At 45.2% G+C, this 21,334-nt stretch overlaps 1 protein-coding gene and 1 pseudogene across 3 annotated transcripts in view; one reads left to right on the forward strand and one right to left on the reverse strand.

Moving 5' to 3' along the window:
* Positions 1–21,334, forward strand: part of PTPN9 (protein tyrosine phosphatase non-receptor type 9) — a 78,882-nt gene that overhangs the window by 51,501 nt on the left and 6,047 nt on the right. For all 3 annotated transcript variants that reach the window (XM_053927597.1, XM_071221920.1, XM_045192769.2), the window contains exons 6-9: positions 589–699; positions 2,596–2,924; positions 14,503–14,596; positions 18,470–18,536. In XM_053927597.1, the coding sequence (XP_053783572.1) occupies positions 589–699; positions 2,596–2,924; positions 14,503–14,596; positions 18,470–18,536 (601 nt within the window). The remainder of the gene's footprint in view (positions 1–588; positions 700–2,595; positions 2,925–14,502; positions 14,597–18,469; positions 18,537–21,334) is intronic.
* Positions 6,202–8,074, reverse strand: LOC128781308 (STE20-related kinase adapter protein beta pseudogene; annotated as a pseudogene).

A 21,334-nucleotide genomic window follows, 5' to 3' on the forward strand; every position in this document is an offset into this window, starting at 1 on the left:
CTGTTCACCGGATCTCGCCCATACTGACTTTCCACATTTTGTTGTTTCCCCGATGAAAAAAGTCCTCAAAGGGAAACATTTTGCAGATGTGGAAGAGGTGAAACAAACAAAAAAACGTCAGAAGCACTAAAAAGCATCAAAATCAGCGTGTTCAAAAACTGTTTTGAGCATTGGAAAAAAAACGTTTCAGTAGGTGTATTGCATCAAATGGGGAGAACTTTAAAAGTGACTGAAGTTTAAACATGTAAGAATAAACACAATTTCTTATAAATAAATTCATTTTGGGGGGGTCCTCCTCCATCATATGCTGATAAGAAAAGTCAGACTAGTTTTTGATCCATAAAGCTTATATCTACAAGAATATAACATCATTACTTTTAAAGGTAATCGGCTTTTAATTTCTTTTAAACTACTTTTTCTTCAGCTACTCAAGCGAGACCTGACTTAGGCCGCAGACTCCCCCTGCTGGGTAAGAACGGAGAGAAGCGCCGAAAACCTATGCCTTGGGCCTGCACAGCCACAGGCCCCATCAGGCGCTGTCCCAGTGCCCGATGGGCGCCTTGAAACCCTCCCGTGTGTTCTCCGCAGGGAGCGTTCCCAGCCCGGCTGAAGAAAGTGCTGATCGTGGGGGCCCCCATGTGGTTCCGAGTACCCTACTCCATCATCAGCCTCCTCCTGAAGGACAAAGTCCGCGAGAGGGTAAGCAGCTTCGTTTTACTCGCAGGCGGGGAGATGGGTGCCCATTCCTGCCGTTGGGGCCTGCCCACTAATTTTCTGCCTTCGACCCCAATGTGCTGTCTCATCTGCTAGAGAAGCACTTTCTGCTTCCGTCGCGCGTCTTCTGTGCTTCGTTCTTCCTCCGCCCGGTGTAGGCGGGCTCTCCTGCTGAACCACAGCTTCCTGCAGTCAGGGACTGGACAGACTGTGTGTTGAGAACGCCCCCGGCACCGCACCCTGCTTGGAAGTGGTACCGAAGGGGCGCCTCCCCTGGATATCTTCGTGATTGCTGCGACCAAAACGTAGCCTAGTGCCGCCGCAGGCCTTTAATGTGCAGCAACGCACGCGGTGTGATGGCGTCGGCCGTGCTGGTGTTTGAATCTGTTCCACTGGAAACGCCACTCAGGCCTTTGGCCACCACGTGGGGCAGAGAAGAGTCTCTCACTCTGTCTCTACTTGTGTTCCAGGCGTTTTCTTTTAAAACGGCTTGTTGCTTCCGAACTTCAGAAGTGTTACTTAAATTATCTTAGTTTTGTTATCATCCCCTGACTGTTCCAGGACTGAAGGATTATGGTTTTACTCATTCATTTCTACCCTTGAAAGAAAGGGCATTGGAAACATTGAACAATGGGGTAAGACAATAAAGTTGTGGAATGTTATCAGAGATTTTTGTAGCAAAGGGTTTTACGAGGCTACATGAATAGTAACAATGCAGATCTTTATAGCTGGGGGGACTCGAGGTGGAGAGGGGAAGCTGAAGGTGTTTGGTTCTGTGGAACTGCTTAGGGACCTGGTGACTCAGAGCAGGGGAGATCCTTCCTAATATAACTCTTTGAGAAGACTCCTTAGGCAAGTTCTTGCACTTTTGTATACAAGCATGAGTGCGTGTATAAACTCAAAATATACTGAGCACCTTCACAGTCCAGGCTCTGGGCCCTAGGAGTGAAAAGTTGAGCGAGACAGTCCTGACCTTGGAGGTGCTCGTGGCTCTGATAGGGGACACGGACAGACAAGTGCAGAGGACTGGATCTGCAGGAGCACGGAGGAGAGTGTTGCCTGGGCAGAGGGGCTTCACGTGCTATAAGCTGTCCTTGAGGCCAAGGAGGGAAAGAGGGCATTCCAGGAAGAGGCACCAACAAGAGAGATCAGCACCTTTATTCCTCACGGATTCCAAGAACAACCAACTAGGCTAATATGGTCCGGTATGGCTGTGTTCCCGCAGAGAGCAGAATTGGGTGTTCTTGTGACTTCTGTAGCATTTTTCCTGGACAACTCTGAGTTTAGGCGGCTGGTCTTGACTTATTTTCATAGAAAGCTATGTTTGAGAACATCCTTGCCAGTCTCTGAGTAAAGCAGAGCTAACAGACGTCGTATAAAGTTGACAAAAATAACCATTTCCTATGCATTATTGGTAGTCAGAAGGTGAACACCCGCATCAAATGTTACTGGGATGCCTTGCTAATAGTATAAAATAATACCTTTGTTCACTTTACCTTCTTCCCGGAAGGTATATAACTGAGCCCCTAACTCCAGGAGTGAATTTGATACACATTATGGGAATTGTCTGAGAAATTCATAGGACTCCGAGCTCAGGACTGTCTACCTTGACAACTATGTCGAGTATTTCAGGCCATCTCGTCCTATTCTCCAAACCCAGTATGAGTCTGTATTAGTTTCGGGAGTACAGCATAGTGGTTAGTCAGTCCTCGTGTGCAGAGTAACCCCACCCTCCCCCGGCATTCCACGCGCCCATCTGACACCCACAGAAGCATCACAGTAGCATCCTCTGTGTGTAACTGTGTCTCCGGAGCCCGTCTCTTCTTCATCTTCACTATGTCTTTCCCCCACGCACTCACGTGCTTGTTTCTGGCCTTCCAGATTCAGATACTGAAGACCTCTGAGGTCACCCAGCACCTGCCCAGAGAGTGCCTTCCAGAAAACCTGGGTGGGTTCGTCAAGATGGATCTCGCCACGTGGAACTTCCAGTTCCTGCCCCAGATGAATGGCCACCCGGACCCCTTCGATGAGATCATCCTGCTCTCCCTCCCTCCTGCTTTAGACTGGGACTCGGTGCACGTTCCAGGTCCCCATGCCATGACCATCCCGGAGTTGATGAACTATGTCAGCACCAGGCAGAAGCAGGGCATATACGAGGAGTATGAAGACATCCGTCGTGAGAACCCTGTTGGCACTTTCCATTGTTCCATGTAAGTAGGAAAGGCCGGGCCGCCCACCGTGCTCCGGCACTCCAGGGCCTGTCAGGGAGCATCCTCTCACTTAGGCGACGGCTTCTTTCCTCCAGGACGAGGGACTTCCCCCTTTGGGGCTTGTTGCCAACGTTCTGTGCTCTGAAATTTCCGATGGTCTTTGGTAACAGAAGAGAAACCCTCTAATAATGGACACATTGTCTTAATTAATATTTCCCTGAAATGCAGGTATTTTTAGGAAAAACACAAAAGTGTAGGCTTTCTGTTCCTGTCCTCCGTGTGATCTCCGGTCCTTTCATTTCGGCAGTTTTGCTCTAGAGTATTTATAGTATAACATTACTGTCTGAGGGAGGGCTGCAGTTTCCTTCAAAATAATTCGCAGGAGCATTTGATACATTGTTTCCCAGCAATTGTTGTCAGTTTCAGCTCAAATACTATTTTTAAAGTATATTTTATTGATTACACTATTATAGTTGTCCCATATTTTTTCTCCCCTTTATCCCCCTCCACCCTGCGCTCTCCTCCCTCCAGCATTCCCCACCCCCCTTTAGTTCATGTCCATGGGTTGTACATATAAGTTCTTTGGCTTCTGTTTCCTGTACTATTCTTACCCTCCCCCTGTCTATTTTGTACCTACCATTTATGCTTCTTATTCCCTGTACCTTTTCCCCCACTCTCCTTCCTCCCCCTCCCCACTGATAACCCTCCATGTGATCTCCATTTCTGTGGTTCTGTTCCTGTTCTAGTTCTTTGCTTAGTTTGCTTTTGTTGTTTTTTTAGGTTCAGTTGTTGATAGTTGGGTTTGTCGTCATTTTACTGTTCATATTTTTGATCATCTTCTTTTTCTTAGATAACTCCCTTTAACATTTTATATAATAAGGGCTTGGTGATGATGAACTCCTTTAACTTGACCTTCTCTGGGAAGCACTTTATCTGCCCTTCCATTCTAAATGAAAGCTTTGCCAGATAGAGTCATCTTGAATCAATGGAGGTCCTTGCCTTTCATGACTTTGAATACTTCTTTCCAGCTGCTTCTTGCCTATAAGTTTTCTTTTAAGAAATCAGCTGACAGTCTAAGGGGAACTCGTTTGTGGGGAACTCGTTTGTAGGTAACTGTGTCCTTTCCTCTTGCTGCTTTTAAGATTCTCTTCTTATCTTTAATCTTGGATAATGTAATTATGATGTGTCTTGGAGTGTTCCTATTTGGATCCAACTTCTTTGGGACTCTCCAGGCTTCCTGGACTTCCTGGAAGTCTATTTCCTTTGCCAGATTGGGAAAATTCTCCTTTATTATTTTTTCCAATAAGTTTTCAATTTCTTGCTCTTCCTCTTCTTCTTCTGGCACCCCTGTGATTTGGATATTGGAACGTTTAAAGTTGTCCCAGAGGTTCCTAAGCCTCTCCTCATTTTTTTTTTTTTTTGAATTCTTATTTCTTCATACTGTTCCAATTGAGTGTTCATTTCTTCCTCCTGTTCCAAATTGTTGATTTGAGTCCTGGTTTCCTTCCCATCACTGTTAGTTCCCTGTATATATTTTTTTAATTTCACTTTGCATAGCCTTCACTTTTTCCTTTATATTTGTATCCATATGCAACCATTTCTGTGAGCATCCTGATTACCAGTGTTTTGAACTCTGCATCTGATAGGTTGGCTATTTTCTCGTTGCTTAGTTCTTTTTCTGGAGTTTTGATTTGTTCTTTTATTTGGGCCATATTTCTTTGTCTCGGCACAGTATGTTGTAAGGGGCTGAGACATAGGTATTCAACAAGGTAGGGCAACCCAGGTCGCTGCATTGTGGTGCTGTATGTGAGGGAGGGGTCAGAGAGGGAACAATGCTGCTCACTTGGCTCTCCCCCACTTTCAGTCACTTCCCCTGCTTCCCACAAGTGAATTGTGCCCTTCCGGTGCTGAGTCCTGGGTGCATGTGTCTGTGTACGTTCTAGGACCTCATGGGTTCCTCCAACAGACTCTCCTGTGAGACTGGGAGTTTCTCCCACCACCACAACCCCCACAGATTTTTACAGCCAAAGGTTTCGAGGCTTTAGTTTCCCATACTGGAGCCCTGGGGTGTACGGTCTGTGTTGCTTCCCAGTTGTCCCTCCTGGTTTATCCCCACATGAAAGTGGACCACCTGGTCTGCCAGTTGCCTCCTTGCCGCACATCCTCTCCACCCCAGCTGCCCGTCTCCACCCCTCCCTCTGGTCTGGATGAATGCTGCTGCTTTAACTCCTTGGTTGTCAGAATTTCCATACGGTTTGATTTTCTAGCAGTTGTTTGTTTTTTGTTTTTAAATTTGTTGTTGTCTTTCTTTTGGTTGTATGAGGAAGCACAGTGTATCTACCTACGACTCCATCTTGGTCAGAAGTCTCAAATACATTGTTATAAAAATTCTCTACAGGGTTAGACATTCTTAAGTCAACATATATTATGGCTTCCTGGCAAGAAGGGAGAGGGGCTAGGAGCTTTAATAATAGTTGAATTCAAGGTAAGTAAGTAGCTGAATCTATTTCCATGTGAGTGTCTCTTCTACATACGCTCAAAAGGAAAGCTCTTTGGAGCCTTCCCTCATAAATCTGCAGCCACAGCTCTAGATGCCATCTTCAGTCAAAGTAAGTGTGTACAGTTGTGTTGCAACACAGTTCTCCCCACCGTGTTCTACCAAAGAACTAGCTGCTCATATTACAGACTTGAAATTCTCAGTTTCCATTTCTCTCTTATCACTTACCTTTGTGTAACGAGCCATAACTGTGGACATTCCTGGTTCCCACGTACTGCAAAGAATCAACCTTGTCGCGGGGAGTCTCATTTGTGGCATTTCTTTTCTCCCTTGTGCCTGACTTCTGGTTACCCCAATAGCAGCCTCGTGACATGCTGCGTGGACACCAAGCCTACACATGCTGCTCAGGTTTCCCGTTCCCTCTCCAGTCTCCCTTCTTTGCTTTCAAGCAGCATGTGGCACATCCGTTCAAGAAAAAACCCTGGTGCACCGGTGGACACGCTGACAGAATGCAGCTCCTCGAGTTTTCCCACTTCTGTGTGAGGGTTCAGAATTTCCTTTTACTTTATTTTTTCAATTCAGTAAATCTTTATTGAGCTCCCACGGGTGCGTGAATTTAGGATCTGTAATTTGCATAAGTAGAAAAGTGTTGCTTTAGCCCCTGTAAAGAAAGCAAGCCACAACTTCGCTGTATGTTTCAAATGACTCATTTGATGACAGCGAGGCTCAGTTTGATGTTACCATAAGCATTAACACAAGAAAACGGGGAAGCATGAACGTCCTCACTGCCACCGGAAGAGAGTTTGGTGCCTGGATAAGCCGACCTGTTGGTCTAACAACAGCTGGTCAAAAAGGGTGGAGAATCTGGAGGAAAAATGTGCCTAGAAACACTGTCCCTTGAGGGCTCACTCCCCTGAGGGCAGCAAAGTGGTGAAAGAATTTAATGGCTCAAAAACTATGTTGAGAGTGTAAAGAGAAGAGCTAGTCACAGCTTTGGGGGGAAAATGTGAGAACAGGTGGCACTACACGTAGCTGGATTAAAATTCTGAAGTTTCCCTGGAGTTGAGACAGCGCTCTCAGCCAGCCCAGGGGGCCACGGGCTCATGCTCCTTTGAGTGAATAGGGTGGGTTTAAATGATAGGTTCCCCAGTGCACCAACTGTATCTTCCGGTGTAATTCCAGTATCTGAACCTAGCGATACAGACACAAATCAGCGGGGAGGAAGTGTCGAGTCTACCGGACCTAAAAGGATGTGGCAACTCTAGAATTTCCCAGTTTGAGTCTTCTTCTGCAGGAGAATCGCATTCTGGCTCGGTCCACATGGTGCTGGAGGCAGTGCTTGTGAGAACCGGGGCAGCAGTGGAAGTGTGGACTCCTTGCTCTCCTCTTCCATCTGTTTGAAGAAAACACGGGACAGTAAACTGCTTCCTAACGGCCTTTTCTCAGATCCTGTTGCAGACAGAGCTGTACCACACTGAAGGGGGCAGGGGAGAAAGTTTTGGGGGATGGTGTTTGCAGTCTGTCACTACTTCCCATGTGAGTTCCGCTGGAGACAGGCACGCTGTCTCCAATCCCAGAATCTGTGTCTGATTGGGAATTCTTCATGCTGGATCCTGACTGTGGAAAATCCTGGTATCCAATGGGCTATGAGAAGGACCTTTCAGTTACTGTAGCAGCGTCTGAGTTCTGTGTGTATCCTGGAAAGGCACCTGCCCACTGGCCAATGCACATGGTGTAATCCCAGCACAGTAAATATCTGACTTCCCATTATATCCACGTAGATCCCGTCCCAGCAGTTCTGGATTCAGCCACAGCTGCAGTGATGTGCTGAACCGTGGGAAATCATACACAGCCCTATGCCTCTGTCTGTGCTAAACCGAACTCTGCAGATGGGACAGGCCAGGAAGGGTCATAGGCCATCACCAGGAATGAGGATATGATTGGCTTTACATCTCCCACGAACACAGTCATTTGGTGCAGCTGGCTCAACCCTCTCACTGCCCCAAAGAGAATTTTCTTACTAAAGTTTCACTCTGTCTTTCAGGAAAGCAAACCCTCAGCAGTCAACTTGCTGAATCATAGGCCATAAATAGAGAAATAATCCCAAGCCAGCTGCCAACAGTGAAAACAGTCCAATAAGTTGTAATGTTGGGGTGCCGGGAAAAGTGGGGTAGAATCACAGCTTTCTGTAAAGCTCTCGGGCGTTCTTCAGTGCCGTCTTCCAGATCCGTAGGGTTCGTAGTCGCCAGCGTTGCTGTAGGAGTGTGCCGTGCAAGATGCACAGAAGCCCTGTCGCCAGACCCTCTTCCTGTTTCCACTCGGAGTCCCTGGTGAGAAACTGCGGCGGCACCGACCACGACGCTGCATCTAGTGGACAGAGGCAACCTGGGAAGTGTTGGCTTATCAACCAAGTTTTGATGGACACCAGTTTCTGACCGTTGTTCAGGTCCGCGTGATTGAACTTGTGTTCGTGAAGTACAGAAACAATTCAGAAGAGACATCAAATTGCTTTAGTTCACAGCCCAGTCTCAAGCTATTTCCAAAAATTAATTAAAAAAAAAAATCTTCCTCTCTCGAGATGATCTCTAATAACTCCAGATTAAAGCCAGAGAGATGTTCTGCAATGCTCTGTGAAGGCAGAGACATAGTCCCTAGTTTGTGAGGAAACGCCTCTGGTTCGACAAAAACACTTCCAGTTACTACAAGTTGTATTTCAGGGAACCCAGTCTCAGAAATCCTCTATGACTGTGACTCTTAGAGACCCCAGCAACAGGCCTTATAGTTAAGCTGTTTCTCTAAGCATCTGGTTTCCAAAGAAAGACAATTTAGTTGAACTATCTCCCAGCAAAATATATATCAGCAACAATAAGGCTTTTTGAAAGAAACAGAGGAAATAGAGAAAATTGCAGTGGTGCGTTTTCTTTGATCTCTGTGTAGTTCTCCGTACACTACTCTGGGATGCCTTCCGCTGCACCTTGCAAACCTTGGGGTTTAGAATCATGGAAGCGTGTAGTCTATGCTGGTGTCAGGGTTGACAGCAGCAAGAAGAAAGGGACTGAAAGTGGCTTCCAAAAAGAGAAAAACAAAACAAAACAGAAACAAAGTAACTCTCAGGAAAAGAGAAGAGTTGCCTGTTAGGAATTGAGCCTCCTAAGATTTTCCTTCAGCCCAAACTGGCCCGCAAACCCCCCTGGCTAGTTTGTAACTGGTTAGTAGCTACTTGATAACTGCTGATTCTAGATATTGATTCTTTGTTGGGTACCTAGTAGATCATGGAGCGTTTCTCTCACTGCTGCTCTCATTTTATTTTACCACGTGTTTGTGGGCTGCAGTAGCAGGGGTTTTTTCTCCTCGTCAGGGTCTGTCTGTTGAAAACTGGGGAAGCTCTCCTCCCAGTGGCTCCCGGGCCTAAATTCCAGCTTCGCCAAAATGCCCTCTGCACCTTACACAAGGTCCTCTGCCCTCTGCGCTTCAGCTTTCCCGTGATGTTAGACTCATATCCGCCTGCGAGGCTAGCTTAAATGTCTGAGGAATCCATGATTCTCTTAGTGCCTCTTCCCCTCTGTGATTCCTATCTAGTTTATTCAGTGTGCTGGAAGAAGATGCAGGGAGAGAGTCTTTTAGCAAAAGGAAGGAGGGAAATAATGAGTTAGGAAACAGGTCAAGGAAGTAAGAGAGGAGCAATTGAGAAGAAAGTGGATACGCAGATCAAGAAGGAAAGTGAGAGAAGAAAAAGCGGAGTGCGTGTCAAGTGGGGGGAGTATTCTTTTCTCCCAAATAGTGCTCATGCCTTCCGTACCAGTTCAGAACCCCACACGCATCCAGTATTTTTTCCCAGACGGTTTTCCCTGTAGTTTTGAATCAGGGATGTATTGTGGAGCAGCGAGGAGCTCTGGGCTACTCGAAGAGGATTCACACTTGTCCTGGGATTCGTGACTTGCTCTGGGAGCTTCTGCTGTGCAGTCCTAGAGATGTCATTTCTGCTGTGGCCTCCTTCCCTCCCATTAAAACAGCAGGTTTGACATCACCCCAACCAGCTATTGTGTTACAGTTAGAGAACCCATCCCAGTCCTAATCCTGCCTCTTTATTGAATGAATGAGCCTCCTAATGTCAGGAGCTAGAACCCTGAACCCTCATCAGCTCCAGGCCTCTGTCTTACATCAAGCTCCAGTTAGAGCTACTCACACAACAAACTCCGCCTTGGAATTGTAGCCGATGGAGTGGATGGCAAGGTACTCACTGTGGTCCAGGATGCTCATGGACCAGGAGACCTTCTCTCCCTTTTTTTGTCCCCTTACACACCATTTTTCAAAAAGAGTTTTTAAAATCTTAACTTTTTATTACAAAATAATTGTAGACTCCCATGTGGTTGTAAGAAATGATACAGGGAGTCACGTGTACCCTTTCCACATTTTTTCCATGGGAATATCTTCTAAAAGCATAGCGGAATGTTATAATGAGATCCTGACCTTGATGTAACCCACTGGTCTTATCAGATCTTCCCGGGGAGGGGGTGTGTGCGTGTGGTTCCATGTAATTGTTATCTTGCACGTAGGTCTGCGTGTCCATCACCACGGGAAAAGCTACAGAAGCGTCCCAGCACCACACTCTCTGTCCCACGCCTCCCCGTCCCTGAGCCACCACTAATGTATCCTCCATCACTGTGCTTTTGTAATTCCAAGGGTGGTGGTATGTAAATGGAAACATGCCGTGTATAGCCTTTTGGGATTCCCTTTTTCTATTCAGTACAGACCACTCCAGATTCACCTAAATTGTCACTTGTTTCAATAGCTGGTTCTGTTTTACTTACTGCTGAGCAGTTTCATTTGGGTTGGGTTGGTTTCGGTTGGGGTTTTTTGGGGGGTTTTTTTGGGGGGGTGCGTTGTTTAACCATTCACCTATGAAGGACGTCTGGGCTGCTTCCAGTTTCTGGTTATTACGAGTAAAGGTGCTATGAACGTTTGTGTCTAGGTTTTGTGCAAACATAAGTTCGGTTTCTCTGGGTAAATGTCCCAGAGTACAGTTGCTAGTCGTGTGTAACTCTGTGTTTAGATCTGTGAGACCTGCCTGGCTGGTTTCCTGTGCCATCCGTTCTGCGTACCTGCCAGCGGTGTATGAGCGATCCATTTTCTCTGCATCCTCCACAGCGTTCCATGCCAGTTTTTTATTTTAACCCTTCCGATAGGTGTGTGATGGCATCCCACTGGGGTTTTAATCACATTTCCCTAATAGCTAATGCACATCTCTTCCTACACTTATTTGCCTCCTGTATATTCTTTTTGTAAAATGTCTTTTGCCTATTTTCTATTTGCATTTTAAAAAAATTATTGAGATTTGAGAGTTCTTTACTCTAGATATTGATTCTTTGTTGGGTACCTAGTTTGGGAATATTTTTTTCCAATCTGTTCATCCTTTAACAGGGTCTCTTACAAAGCAAAAGTTTTTATTTTGACCAAGTTCTTTTAGCTCGGTTTTTCCTTTTACACATCATTATGCTCTTGCTACCAAGTCTAAGAACACGTAACCTAGCCCTAGATTCCAAAGATTTTCTCCTGTTGTTTTTTTCTTGTCTAAAAGTGTTAATAGTTTTATGTTTTACTTTTAAGTCTTCAATTCATTAATTTCTGTGTCACGTATAAGGTTTAGGTTGATTGGAGAAGGGGTGGAGCTATAATTGCTCCGTCACCATTTGCTGAAAAGAGTGCCCTTCCTCTGTTGGATTTTCATGGGAACTTTGTGAAGTGTTAGCTGGGCTCATTTGTGTGGGAAGAGGGAATTTTTTAAAATATGGAAAAGTACAGTATAACATGACAAACAATTATGTTCCCATCACCAGAACTGCTACTGACAACTTGTTATATTTCCTTTTTAAAAAAAATATTTTATTTATTTAATTAGAGAGAGGGGAAGGGAAAGAGAAAGAGAGGGAGAGAAACATCAGTGTGTGGTTGCCCCTCATGTGTCCCCAACTGGGGACCTGGCCTGCAACCCAGGCGTGCGCCCCGACTGGGAATCGAACCAGCAACCCTTTGGTTAGCAAGCCCGCGCTCAATCCACTGAGCTACACCAGCCAGGCTGATAACTTTTAATATTTCGTCATACATGTTTTATCTTTTCTAAAGGTTTATTTATTTATTTAAATATTTATTTACTTATAGACAGAGGGGAAGAGAGGGAGAGAAACATCAATGTGTGGTTGCCTCTTGTGTGCCCCCTGCTGGGGACCTGGCCCGCAACCCAGGCACGTGTCCTGACTAGGAATTGAACCGGTGACCCTTTGGTTCAAAGGCTAGCGCTCAATCCACTGAGCCACACCAGCCAAGGTTATCTTTTTTTATTGTATACAAGAACGTATGGTGAAGTTGAAATGCCTTCTAGTCCTCACTGTAAGTTCTCATTCCCAGAAGCAGCCCCTAGTGTGAATACAGCATGTTTCTGTCCCGTCCATTTTGTTTCTACTGCCCCGTGTATGTCTGTGCCTGTGAACGGTGTAGGGTATCATTTTACATCAGCAGTCTTTGTAATTACTTTCTTTGCTTTAATCAATATATGTGCAAATAATATTTTTCAAAATAGCAGCAAAGAAAACAAGCAGTGACAGAGTAAACGGCAATCAGCCTAAACCTCAGTTCCGCTCTGCTCGCCATCCCCTTTCAGTCTTGTAGCTGTTCCTTCTGCGGTTTTTTCCCTAAGTCTAAAGAAAACGCTTAAAAGACATATTAATTTTTATAGTAAATAAGCATTTAGTACTTACACCCTGTCTCCTGTTCCCTTTTGACTGCTTTTCCAATATATTTATGTCACCATTTATTATAAAGTCAGTGTTTACATGATTATGACTGTAAATTTTATTTTTTAACTGCAGAGCTAAATGGGTTTCTGTGGCATGATCAAACATATTAAATCTTACTAACCCATTCTTTGTTCTGGAGTGAGTGGTCTTACATTTTTATTTGCTTTTAGTCTTTTATTTTCCTATCCTATTTTTCCCTATATTCAGTTGTTTAAAATGTTACAATGAGCCCTGGCTGGTGTGGCTCAGTGCATTGAGCGCTGGCCTGTGAACCAAAGGGTCGCCAGTTCGATTCCCAGTCAGGGCACAGGCCTGGGTTGCAGGCCAGGTCCCCGGTAGGGCGTGCGTGAGAGGCAGCCACACACTGATGTTTCTCTCCCTCTCTTCCTCCTTCCCTTCCACTCTCTGTAAAAACAAATAAATAAAATCTTTAAAAATAAAAAAAATTAAAATGTCACAGTGCTGTGCCTTGGTGTGGGGTCCTTTTTTTCATTCATTTTGTTCGCTGCTTGGTAGGCTCTTTTACTCTGAAGGGTTGTGTTCTTTGGTTCTAGGGTTCTGTAACTTCTATTTTTCATTCCTTCTTTCCTTGTATCATGTCAGTTCTTTCTGGGATGGTCCTGTCAGTCTGGTTGCATTTCCTGGAGCAGGGATTGACAAACTTGTTCTTAAAGGGCAAGCTGGTAAGTACGTAGGCTTGTGGGCCTTCACCGTCTTTGTCGGGAGCACTCAGCTCTGCCGGTGTAACGTGAAAGCGGCCCCACAGACAGTGCTCAGCCAGCGGGCTGGGCTGCGTTCCAGGGAGACTTTCATCTATAAAAGCAGGTAGCCAGGCCAAAGTTTGCCAAGTCCTAGCTAGAATCCTTCTCTTTTTTTCTGATTTTTTTTTCTCCACTTTGACGTTTTTATTCTGTATTCTGGGAAATTTCCTCAACTTTCTCTTTAGTTTCTTCTATTAAAATTCTTATTTTGAATATAATTTTTAGTTTCTAAGAGCCTTTCTTCTCTGTTCCTTTTTTATAGCATCCCTAGTCTTGTTTCATGTGTGCAATATCTTTCTCTCTTCGAGGTTCTTAATTAAAGTCTTTTAATCACAGCCTCGATCAACTCTCTTTTGTGCTTTTCCCCTGAGTATTTGAATTGGTCTCCTTTGTGTTATGGGCTTTCCCTAATTATCTGGAGATCCCTGGCTGTTCGTTCAGGCTTAGGAGTAGGGGCCTTAAACGCACGTGGAGGCACTGTTAGCAGGAGTGAGCTTCAAATCAGAATGACCAGCTAGCTGCTTGTGGATGTACTCCAACTGACAGAATTCTTCTACGTGGGGCTATTCACTTCCTCCACTCTTGCCTGGTAGGCTCCGAGCCTGCACAGGAGTGTCAGACAGTGTGGGACAGGGGGAACGTGGCAGGGTGTTCTCACTGCCTGTCCTTCAGGTTTTTATCTGTTCCCCTGCTTTAGCCCTCGGCCTCGCCTTGCCTCCCAGGGCGTGTGGTTTCTAGGGGTGAGTCATTTTGTCTCCCTGTAGCTACTTCTGTGGATCCTAGCTTTCCATAAGTGGCCCAGTCAGCCAGAGTCCTTCTGACTTCTCTCTGCCCAAATGGGTTTAATTCTCTTGGTCCACATTGGGGTTTGTACTGATTAGTTCGTTTTTTAAAATGTTAATGGGGCAGCTGGATGGAGTGGCATCAAACATGTGTTTCAACCTACTATGTTAAGCTGAAAATTAAGTGATTTATTTTGAACATCTTTTGGGAAATGAGTAGTAGAAAATTTTATTTTATTTTTTAAAATTTTTATTTATTTTAGAGGGGAAGGGGGAGAGAGAGAGAGAGAAACATCAACATGCAAGAGATATATCTATCAGTTGCCCTTGCATACCCCCTACTTAGCCCGCAACCCAGGCCTGTGCCCCGACTGGGAACCAAACCAGCGACCCTTCAGTTCTCAGGCCGGCACTCAGTAAACTGAGCTACACCAGCCAGGGTGGTAGTAGAAAATTTTATTTGCAGCTAAATTTTGTTGGTGCTGTACCTCTATTTCTCTCTTTTCCTTCTTTGAACGGAAATATTTCCATAGTAATACATGCTTATCATTAAAAATATTAAATGATGTGGAATTGCCTAGACCAGATAACGAAGAGTTCTGTGTCACCACCCCTGACGATAACTGATGCCCTCCTCGCACTACCAGGCTTTGTACCACACACACACACACACACACACACACACACACACAGCCCCCGCTTTCTCTTCCTGTTCATTTGAATTCTGTGTTTCCTTTTCTCCAGGTCTCCGGGAAACCTAGAGAAGAACCGCTATGGGGATGTGCCCTGCCTGGACCAAACAAGAGTGAAGCTGATAAAACGAAGTGGCCACACTCAGGTAGATGGGGAACTGCCGTCTTCTCAGGAGCACTGCGGGAAACTTAAGACCCTTACACAGCGTAGCTCACTAATGCTGTAGTTGAAAGAACATGGATTCTAAGCCAGAGAGACGGTATTGGAGTTGTGATGTTGCTACAGACCAGTCTGTTGTTACTGTAGGCAAGTCCCTGGGTGCCCATCTGGTAGTTTGAAGTGCAAATTGAATGAAGTGCTTTATGTAAATGCTGATAGCACAAGGTCTGGTATGCGGTAGGTGCCCGATAATGTTCGATTTCTCCTCCTCTTACCCCTTGGCTGTGCGATCGCAGTCACGGCATCCCTCGTATTGGTGAGTGCGCGCGTCGATACGAGGCAGCCCTGAGTGAGATACCTCTGATTTTTCAGTTTAGAAGACGTGAAAAAAGTTTTGGACAACTGGTGTACACATAATTATCTAGGGATAGGGATGAAATGGTCAAATGATTTCACTACTTAATATATTGATTTGGTCATATCTGTGCATATGAAAAATCCCATGTAATATATTAGTAGAGATATTTAGAGAAAATGTTATTCAGACATTTAACATCAGTGTTGGTGTCATCAATTGTATCTATTTTTTTTTTAAGATTTTATTTACTCATTTTTTAGAGAGAGAAAGGGAGGATGAAAGAGAAGGAGAGAAGCATCACTGTATGGTTGCCTCTCATGCACCCCCCACCAGGGACCTGACCTGGACAACAACCCAGGCGTGTGCTCTGACTAGGAATCGAACCAGTGATCCTTTGGGTCATATGCCAGCGCTCAATCCACTGAGCCACACCCGCCAGGGCCCTATACTGTTCCTAACCTCACCCTGTCTATTTTGTACCTACCAATTATGCTTCTTATTCCCTGTACCTTTCCCATCCATTTTCCTCTCTCTCCCTCTTCACTGATAACCCTCCATGTGATCTCCATTTCTGTGATTCTGTTCCTGTTCCAGTTGTTTGCTTAGTTTGTTTTTGTTTTTGTTTTTTAGGTTCAATTATTGATAGTTGTGAGTTTATTGTCATTTTACTGTTCATATTTTTGATCATCTTTTTCTTAGATAAGTCCCTTTAACATTTCATATAATAATCGCTTGGTGATGATGTACTCCTTTAAGTTGACCCTATCTGGGAAGCACTTTATCTGCCCTTCCATTCTGAATGATAGCTTTGCTGGATAGAGTCATCTTGGATGTAGGTCCTTGCCTTTCATGACTTGGAATACTTCTTTCCAGCCCCATCTTGCCTGTAAGGTTCCTTTTGAGAAATCAGCTGATAGTCTTATGGGAACTCCTTATTTTTCTTTATTTCACTTTGCATAGCCTTCCCTTCTTCCTCTATTTTGCAACCATACTCAACCATTTCTGTGAGCATCCTGATTACCACTGTTTTGAACTGTGCATCTGATAGGTTGGCTATCTCTTCATAGCTTAGTTCTACTTTTGGAGATTTGATCTGTTCCTTCATTTGGGCCATATGTTTTTGTCTTAACATGTCTGTTATGTTGTAAGGGGAGGAGCCTTAGGAATTCACCAGGGCAGGGCAACCCAGGTCACTGTGTTGTGATGCTGTGGGGGGGGGGAGGGGTCAGAGAGGGAACAATGCCACTTGCTCAGCTCTGGGCTGGCTTTCAGTCACTTACTCGCTTCCTACAATCAAATTGGGCCCTTCTGGTGCTGATTCCCGGGTGGGTGGACTTGTGTACGTTCTAGGACCCTGTGGGTCTCTCCAATGACCTCTCCTGTAAGGCTGGGAGTTTCTCCTGCTACTGCAACCCCCACAGGTTTTTACAGTCAGAGGTTTGAGGCTTTCTTTCCCTGCACTGGAGCCCTGGGTTGTACAGTCTGTCTTGCTCCCTATTTGTTCCTCCTGGTTTATCTGCACATGAATTTGGGTCTGCCAGCTGCTGCCTCACCAGCCCCCGTCCTCCAGCCGCCGCCTTGCCGCGAGTCCTCTCTGCCCTGGCCGCCAGTCTCCACCCCTCCTGCCAGTCTGGATGAATGTGTCTTCTTTAACTCCTTCATTGTCGGACTTCCATATAGTTAGGTTTTCCGGCAGTTCTGGTTATTGTTTTGTTTTTAAATCTGTTGTTCATCTTTTGGTTGTGCGAGCAGGCACAGTGTGTCTCCCTATGCCTCCGTCTTGGCCGGAAGTTGGAAGATCATCACTTGAATTATAACTCTTCTCATTACTGTAAATATGGGCAGAGACTTTATTTCCATAATAAATGGAGGATTCAAGGTTTATTAGTGGATTTTTGCCCAGATTTACTCCTGGAATTTTATAAAGTTGTTAGTCATTGAATAATCAGATAGTAGTGGAGTCTGGCTGGGTGGCCCATGATGTCGATGGTCCTAGATACGAGGTGTAGCTTCCTTCCCTCCTAACTCACAGTTTGCCTCCTGCGTTGGCAGCATCGATGGGGAGCCCTGCTGAGTGTGCTAGGCTTGCCGCCCTTTTTGTTACAGGCTGTAGTCCTGTGCAAGTCATATCGGATTCCCTTTTTTGTAAACAATAGCTTTATTAATATATAATTGACATACCAATTTACCCATTTAAAGTGTATAATTCAATGGTTTTTTTAATGTTTTTGCAAAGTTGTGCATTCACTACCACAATCAACTTTAGAAAATTTTTACCACCTGAAAAACAAACTCCATTTTCCCAAGTAGAAGTCCTGTGTCATTTGATAACTGTGTGTCACATTCTGAGGTCCCGTCAGGCTCTTCCACAGTGACCGTACCATTTTACATTCCTGCCAGCAATGGATAAGGGTTGCGGAGTTTCTCCCCGTGTTTGCCACACTGTTGTCTCTCTCTCACCTGCAGCCATCCTAACAGGTGTGAAACAGTGTCTCACGGTGGTTTCCCCTTGCATTTCCTTGGTGGCTAATGATGTTGAACATCTTTCCTGTGCTTGTTGACCATTTGTACATCTTCTTGGAGAAATGGTTACTTTAAAACGGGTTGTCTTGTCACTGTTGAATTGTGAGATTTCTTTATATAGTCTAGAAGTGAATGCCTGCATTCTGTGGGTGTTTTCACTTTCTCGATGATGTCATTTGAAGCATAGAAGTTCTCAGTTTCAGGGCAGTTGCATCTGTCTGTTTTTTCGTCACTGCTTGTGCTTTGGTGTTGTACCTACGAAGGCCGTGCCTAACTCTACGTCAGAAGGATGTAATCCTATCCGTTCTTCCAAGAATTCTTTAGTTTTAGCTCTTATAGTACACCTGGGAGCTACTTTGAGACCATATTTTTCTGTGTATAATGCGCACCCACGTTTTTGGCCAAAACTTTCAGGAAAAAAAATCTTTCGTTTCAATTTTTAATTCAATTTTATTTATTTTTAGTTAGAAACAAAACCTGTTATCATATTCCAGGGTATTATTTCACATACAGATATCGTCATTGCTTTCCAGTATTACACTTTAACATACAAGCATAAAAATAATTAAAAACATTGATATAGATACGAAATTAGTACTACCCATGTATAATGTGCATTCTTATTTTTCTCTCAAAAATTTGGGCAAGAAAGTGCGTGTTATACATGGCAAAATACGGTCGTTTTTGTGTGTGGTATGAGGAAAGAGTCTCCTTGATTTCTTTGTTTGATTTTTTCTGCACGGGGCTACCCTGTTGTTCCACAACATTTATGGAGGTGAGGTTTCGAATCGGCCCTTTTGCTTCTCTTTTTTTTCCCCGGCAAGAAGAGCCTGCCCACAGCCTGGGTTTTCCTAACCTGCCAGTACGTCATTCCCCCTCCCCCCCCCCAAAGGTACAGGTGCCACATACATCATTCCCCACCCCAGCGGTGCAGGTGCATGCCACACAGCTGCAACAATGTTTCCTTTTTGTCCCCAGACAGACTACATCAATGCCAGCTTCATGGATGGCTACAAGCAGAAGAATGCTTATATTGGTACACAAGGTAAGTCAGTCTGCCCCTCACAGGTGGGTTTTGAGTCATCTACCTGTGATTCTTGCACCAGAGGATAGCATAATTTGTAAAGAAAATGGTTTTAAGTGTAAAGAAAAGTGTGGTGTCGTGGCCACTGTAGCTTGGCCTTCCCTAAAGATTAGGGGTTATTGAGGACGGCAGTTGAGAAGCATAGAGTTTTATATCAGATGTGCCTGGAAACTCACTGCAGGGAGATAAACTGGAGATTTGAACACACAACAGTAGTACAGGTTTTTGGACTGTGCCTTTTATTACCCAACCCAAGGGGATGGAACATCAGCACTCATTAGCTAGTGAGGTGTTCTCATGGCCAGGGGGAGGCCAGGAGCAGCAGCGGGGCTTCCCAGAAGCTGAGTCCCATCTGCAAATGGGCTGCTGTCCTGAGAGGCTTTGCCGATCCCTGTACCCGCACAGGGCACCTCAGCAGTCTTCAGACGTGGAGCGTCTGTGCCGCGTCCGACAGTGAAGTCCTGGGCTCTAGGGGGCTTCATATGGAGATTTTATAAAGGTGGCTGTGGGCTCAGGACTCCTGACCTGGCCTCTGCCATCTCAAGGAGAATATTGGGTCATCTTCTAGAAGGGTGGAAAGAAATCACAGCACAGGAGGACATAACACTCCTCCATCTGGGTTTGAGGCCTTTCAACCATTGCAGAACGTGGCTAGCAAAAGGCCCGGTGAATAGTTCCTTAGCCAACTAAATGATCAAACTTCACATCATCGTCAGTGGACAGGCGTACTGGCATGCCTCCTGCTGCGGAAGGCTGGGAACTGCTCCTATAACCTACATTGCATGCTGCCAGTTTTTAAGTCTGAGTGTGATTAGGAGAAACCAACCGATCAAATCCAGATCCTGGGACACAGAATAAGAAAACTTGCTTAAACTCTCCGACTTCAATGCCATTAAAAAATAAAAATAGGTCAGAGAACCGTTCTAGAGTAAAGGGGACTAAAGAGACCTGGTAGCCAAGGGTAGTGTGTGAGCCGCGATCGAAGCCTGCGTTTGGGGGACTGAATTGTTCGGGACAAACTCATGGGACAGGTGGAGACTGTGTGTTAGACAGTGTATTGTGCCCGTGTTTAACTGCTTAAGTGTAGTAACGATGTTGTTCTGTAGGGGAATGTCTTTGTTCTTCTGAGTACGTGTTCGAGCATTTATGACTGCGGTGTCGTAATGTCTGATGCTCACCTTTTTCTTCAAATGACAAGAGAAAGTTTATTGAGAAGGTCACAGAGGCAGAAGACAGGCCCTGGGAGCGCAGGAGAGGGGACGGCCCCCGCGGTGCATCTAGGGGGAGGGGAGGGGCTGGCATGCTCCCGATGGGGAGAGCGTGCTGAGATTTATTTTTTTTTATTTCTTTGACCAAAAATAAAGTTTCTATTTCTGGGAGTCAGAATTACATTTTTAAAATTTTTCTGTTTTTCCTTACTCTTTACCGTATTTTTTCAAATAATTGAAACTTACTTTTCAATAATTCGCTAAGGAAGAAAATACACGTGTATATGTGCAGCAGTGTCCCTCACCTGCAGTCTCCAGTTACCCATGGTCACCTGTGTTTCAGAAATATTCAGTGGAAAGTTCCAGAAATAAACAGTTCATAAGTTTTAAGTTGCATGCCATTCTGAGAAGCGTGGTGACATCTAGCCCTGTCCCTCTGTGTCCCGCCCGGGGTGCAGAGTCAGCCTTTTGCGCAGTGACAACCCGCGCTGCTAGAGCTGCCTGCCTGTTCATCGCTCAGCAGACTGACTGCTACAGGCTCACGGTGCTTGTGCCCAAGTCACCCTCGCGGGGCTGACGTTCTGTCATGGTGCCCACGCCTCCCACCTCACTTCCTGTCACCACGCAGGCGTTATGTCTTCTCACACCATCCTGAGAAGGGGGAGGAGAGTAGGACACGGCATTTTCAGACAGACCACACTCACGTAACTTCTGTTACAGTGTATTACTAAAATTACTGTTTTATCAGTTATTGTCGTTCAACTCCTACTGGGCCTAACTTATAAATTATGTATCATACACATGGGAAAAAACATAGTTTATAAATACAGGCTTAGGTGCTGGTTTTAGGCATTCACTGGGGGTCTTGGAAGATGTCCCCTGCAAATAAAGGGGGACTAGTCTATAGAGGTAAGCAGGCATTGCAAAATGATAGCTAAAATGGGTAGCTTTGGAACTACAGAATGTTAGAATATCCTGTAGTGGTATTTCAGCTTTTTGTTGGATTCATTGTCTTTTTAAATGAAAGTTGGGGGAGGTCAAGGGGGAGGGCCTTTGGGTTCTTGATACCTTAATTGGTCTCATGGTCACAGCCAAGAGGAGCTCTTTCAGGACCCTGAGAAGAAACAAGAGAACTGTCAGGAAAGGCTTGGCAGGTATGGCGTATGACGTGACCTGCTTGAGAGAGCAGGGCCTGTGCCAAGGAGGGTGGTCCTGGCGTGGTTGGGCTTGTAGGGTGTAAGGGTTGGCTTTAGGGGGCCTCATGATGCTTCTCGCTCCGGGTTTAGAAGGCAGGGGCACTGCTTAATGTTGGCTGATGTTGTTCAAGGGTTGGGTCCTTCAGCCTGGCGCTGTGGGCTCTGTCCAGAAGAAACTCCTCCGGGAATTCGGGACAGAGGGCTTCTTGAGTCAAACACTGATCGCCTTTAGATCATGTTAACACCAGAGGATACATACGGGCCCCGTGATGTTGAGAAGGCTGGTTTGATTTATCTGGCTAACCTTTTTGACTATATTCATAGTATTCTGATTCTTAATCATCATAATATTTAT

Source organism: Desmodus rotundus, chromosome 7, assembly GCF_022682495.2.
Source record: "Desmodus rotundus isolate HL8 chromosome 7, HLdesRot8A.1, whole genome shotgun sequence".
NCBI lineage: Eukaryota > Metazoa > Chordata > Mammalia > Chiroptera > Phyllostomidae > Desmodus > Desmodus rotundus.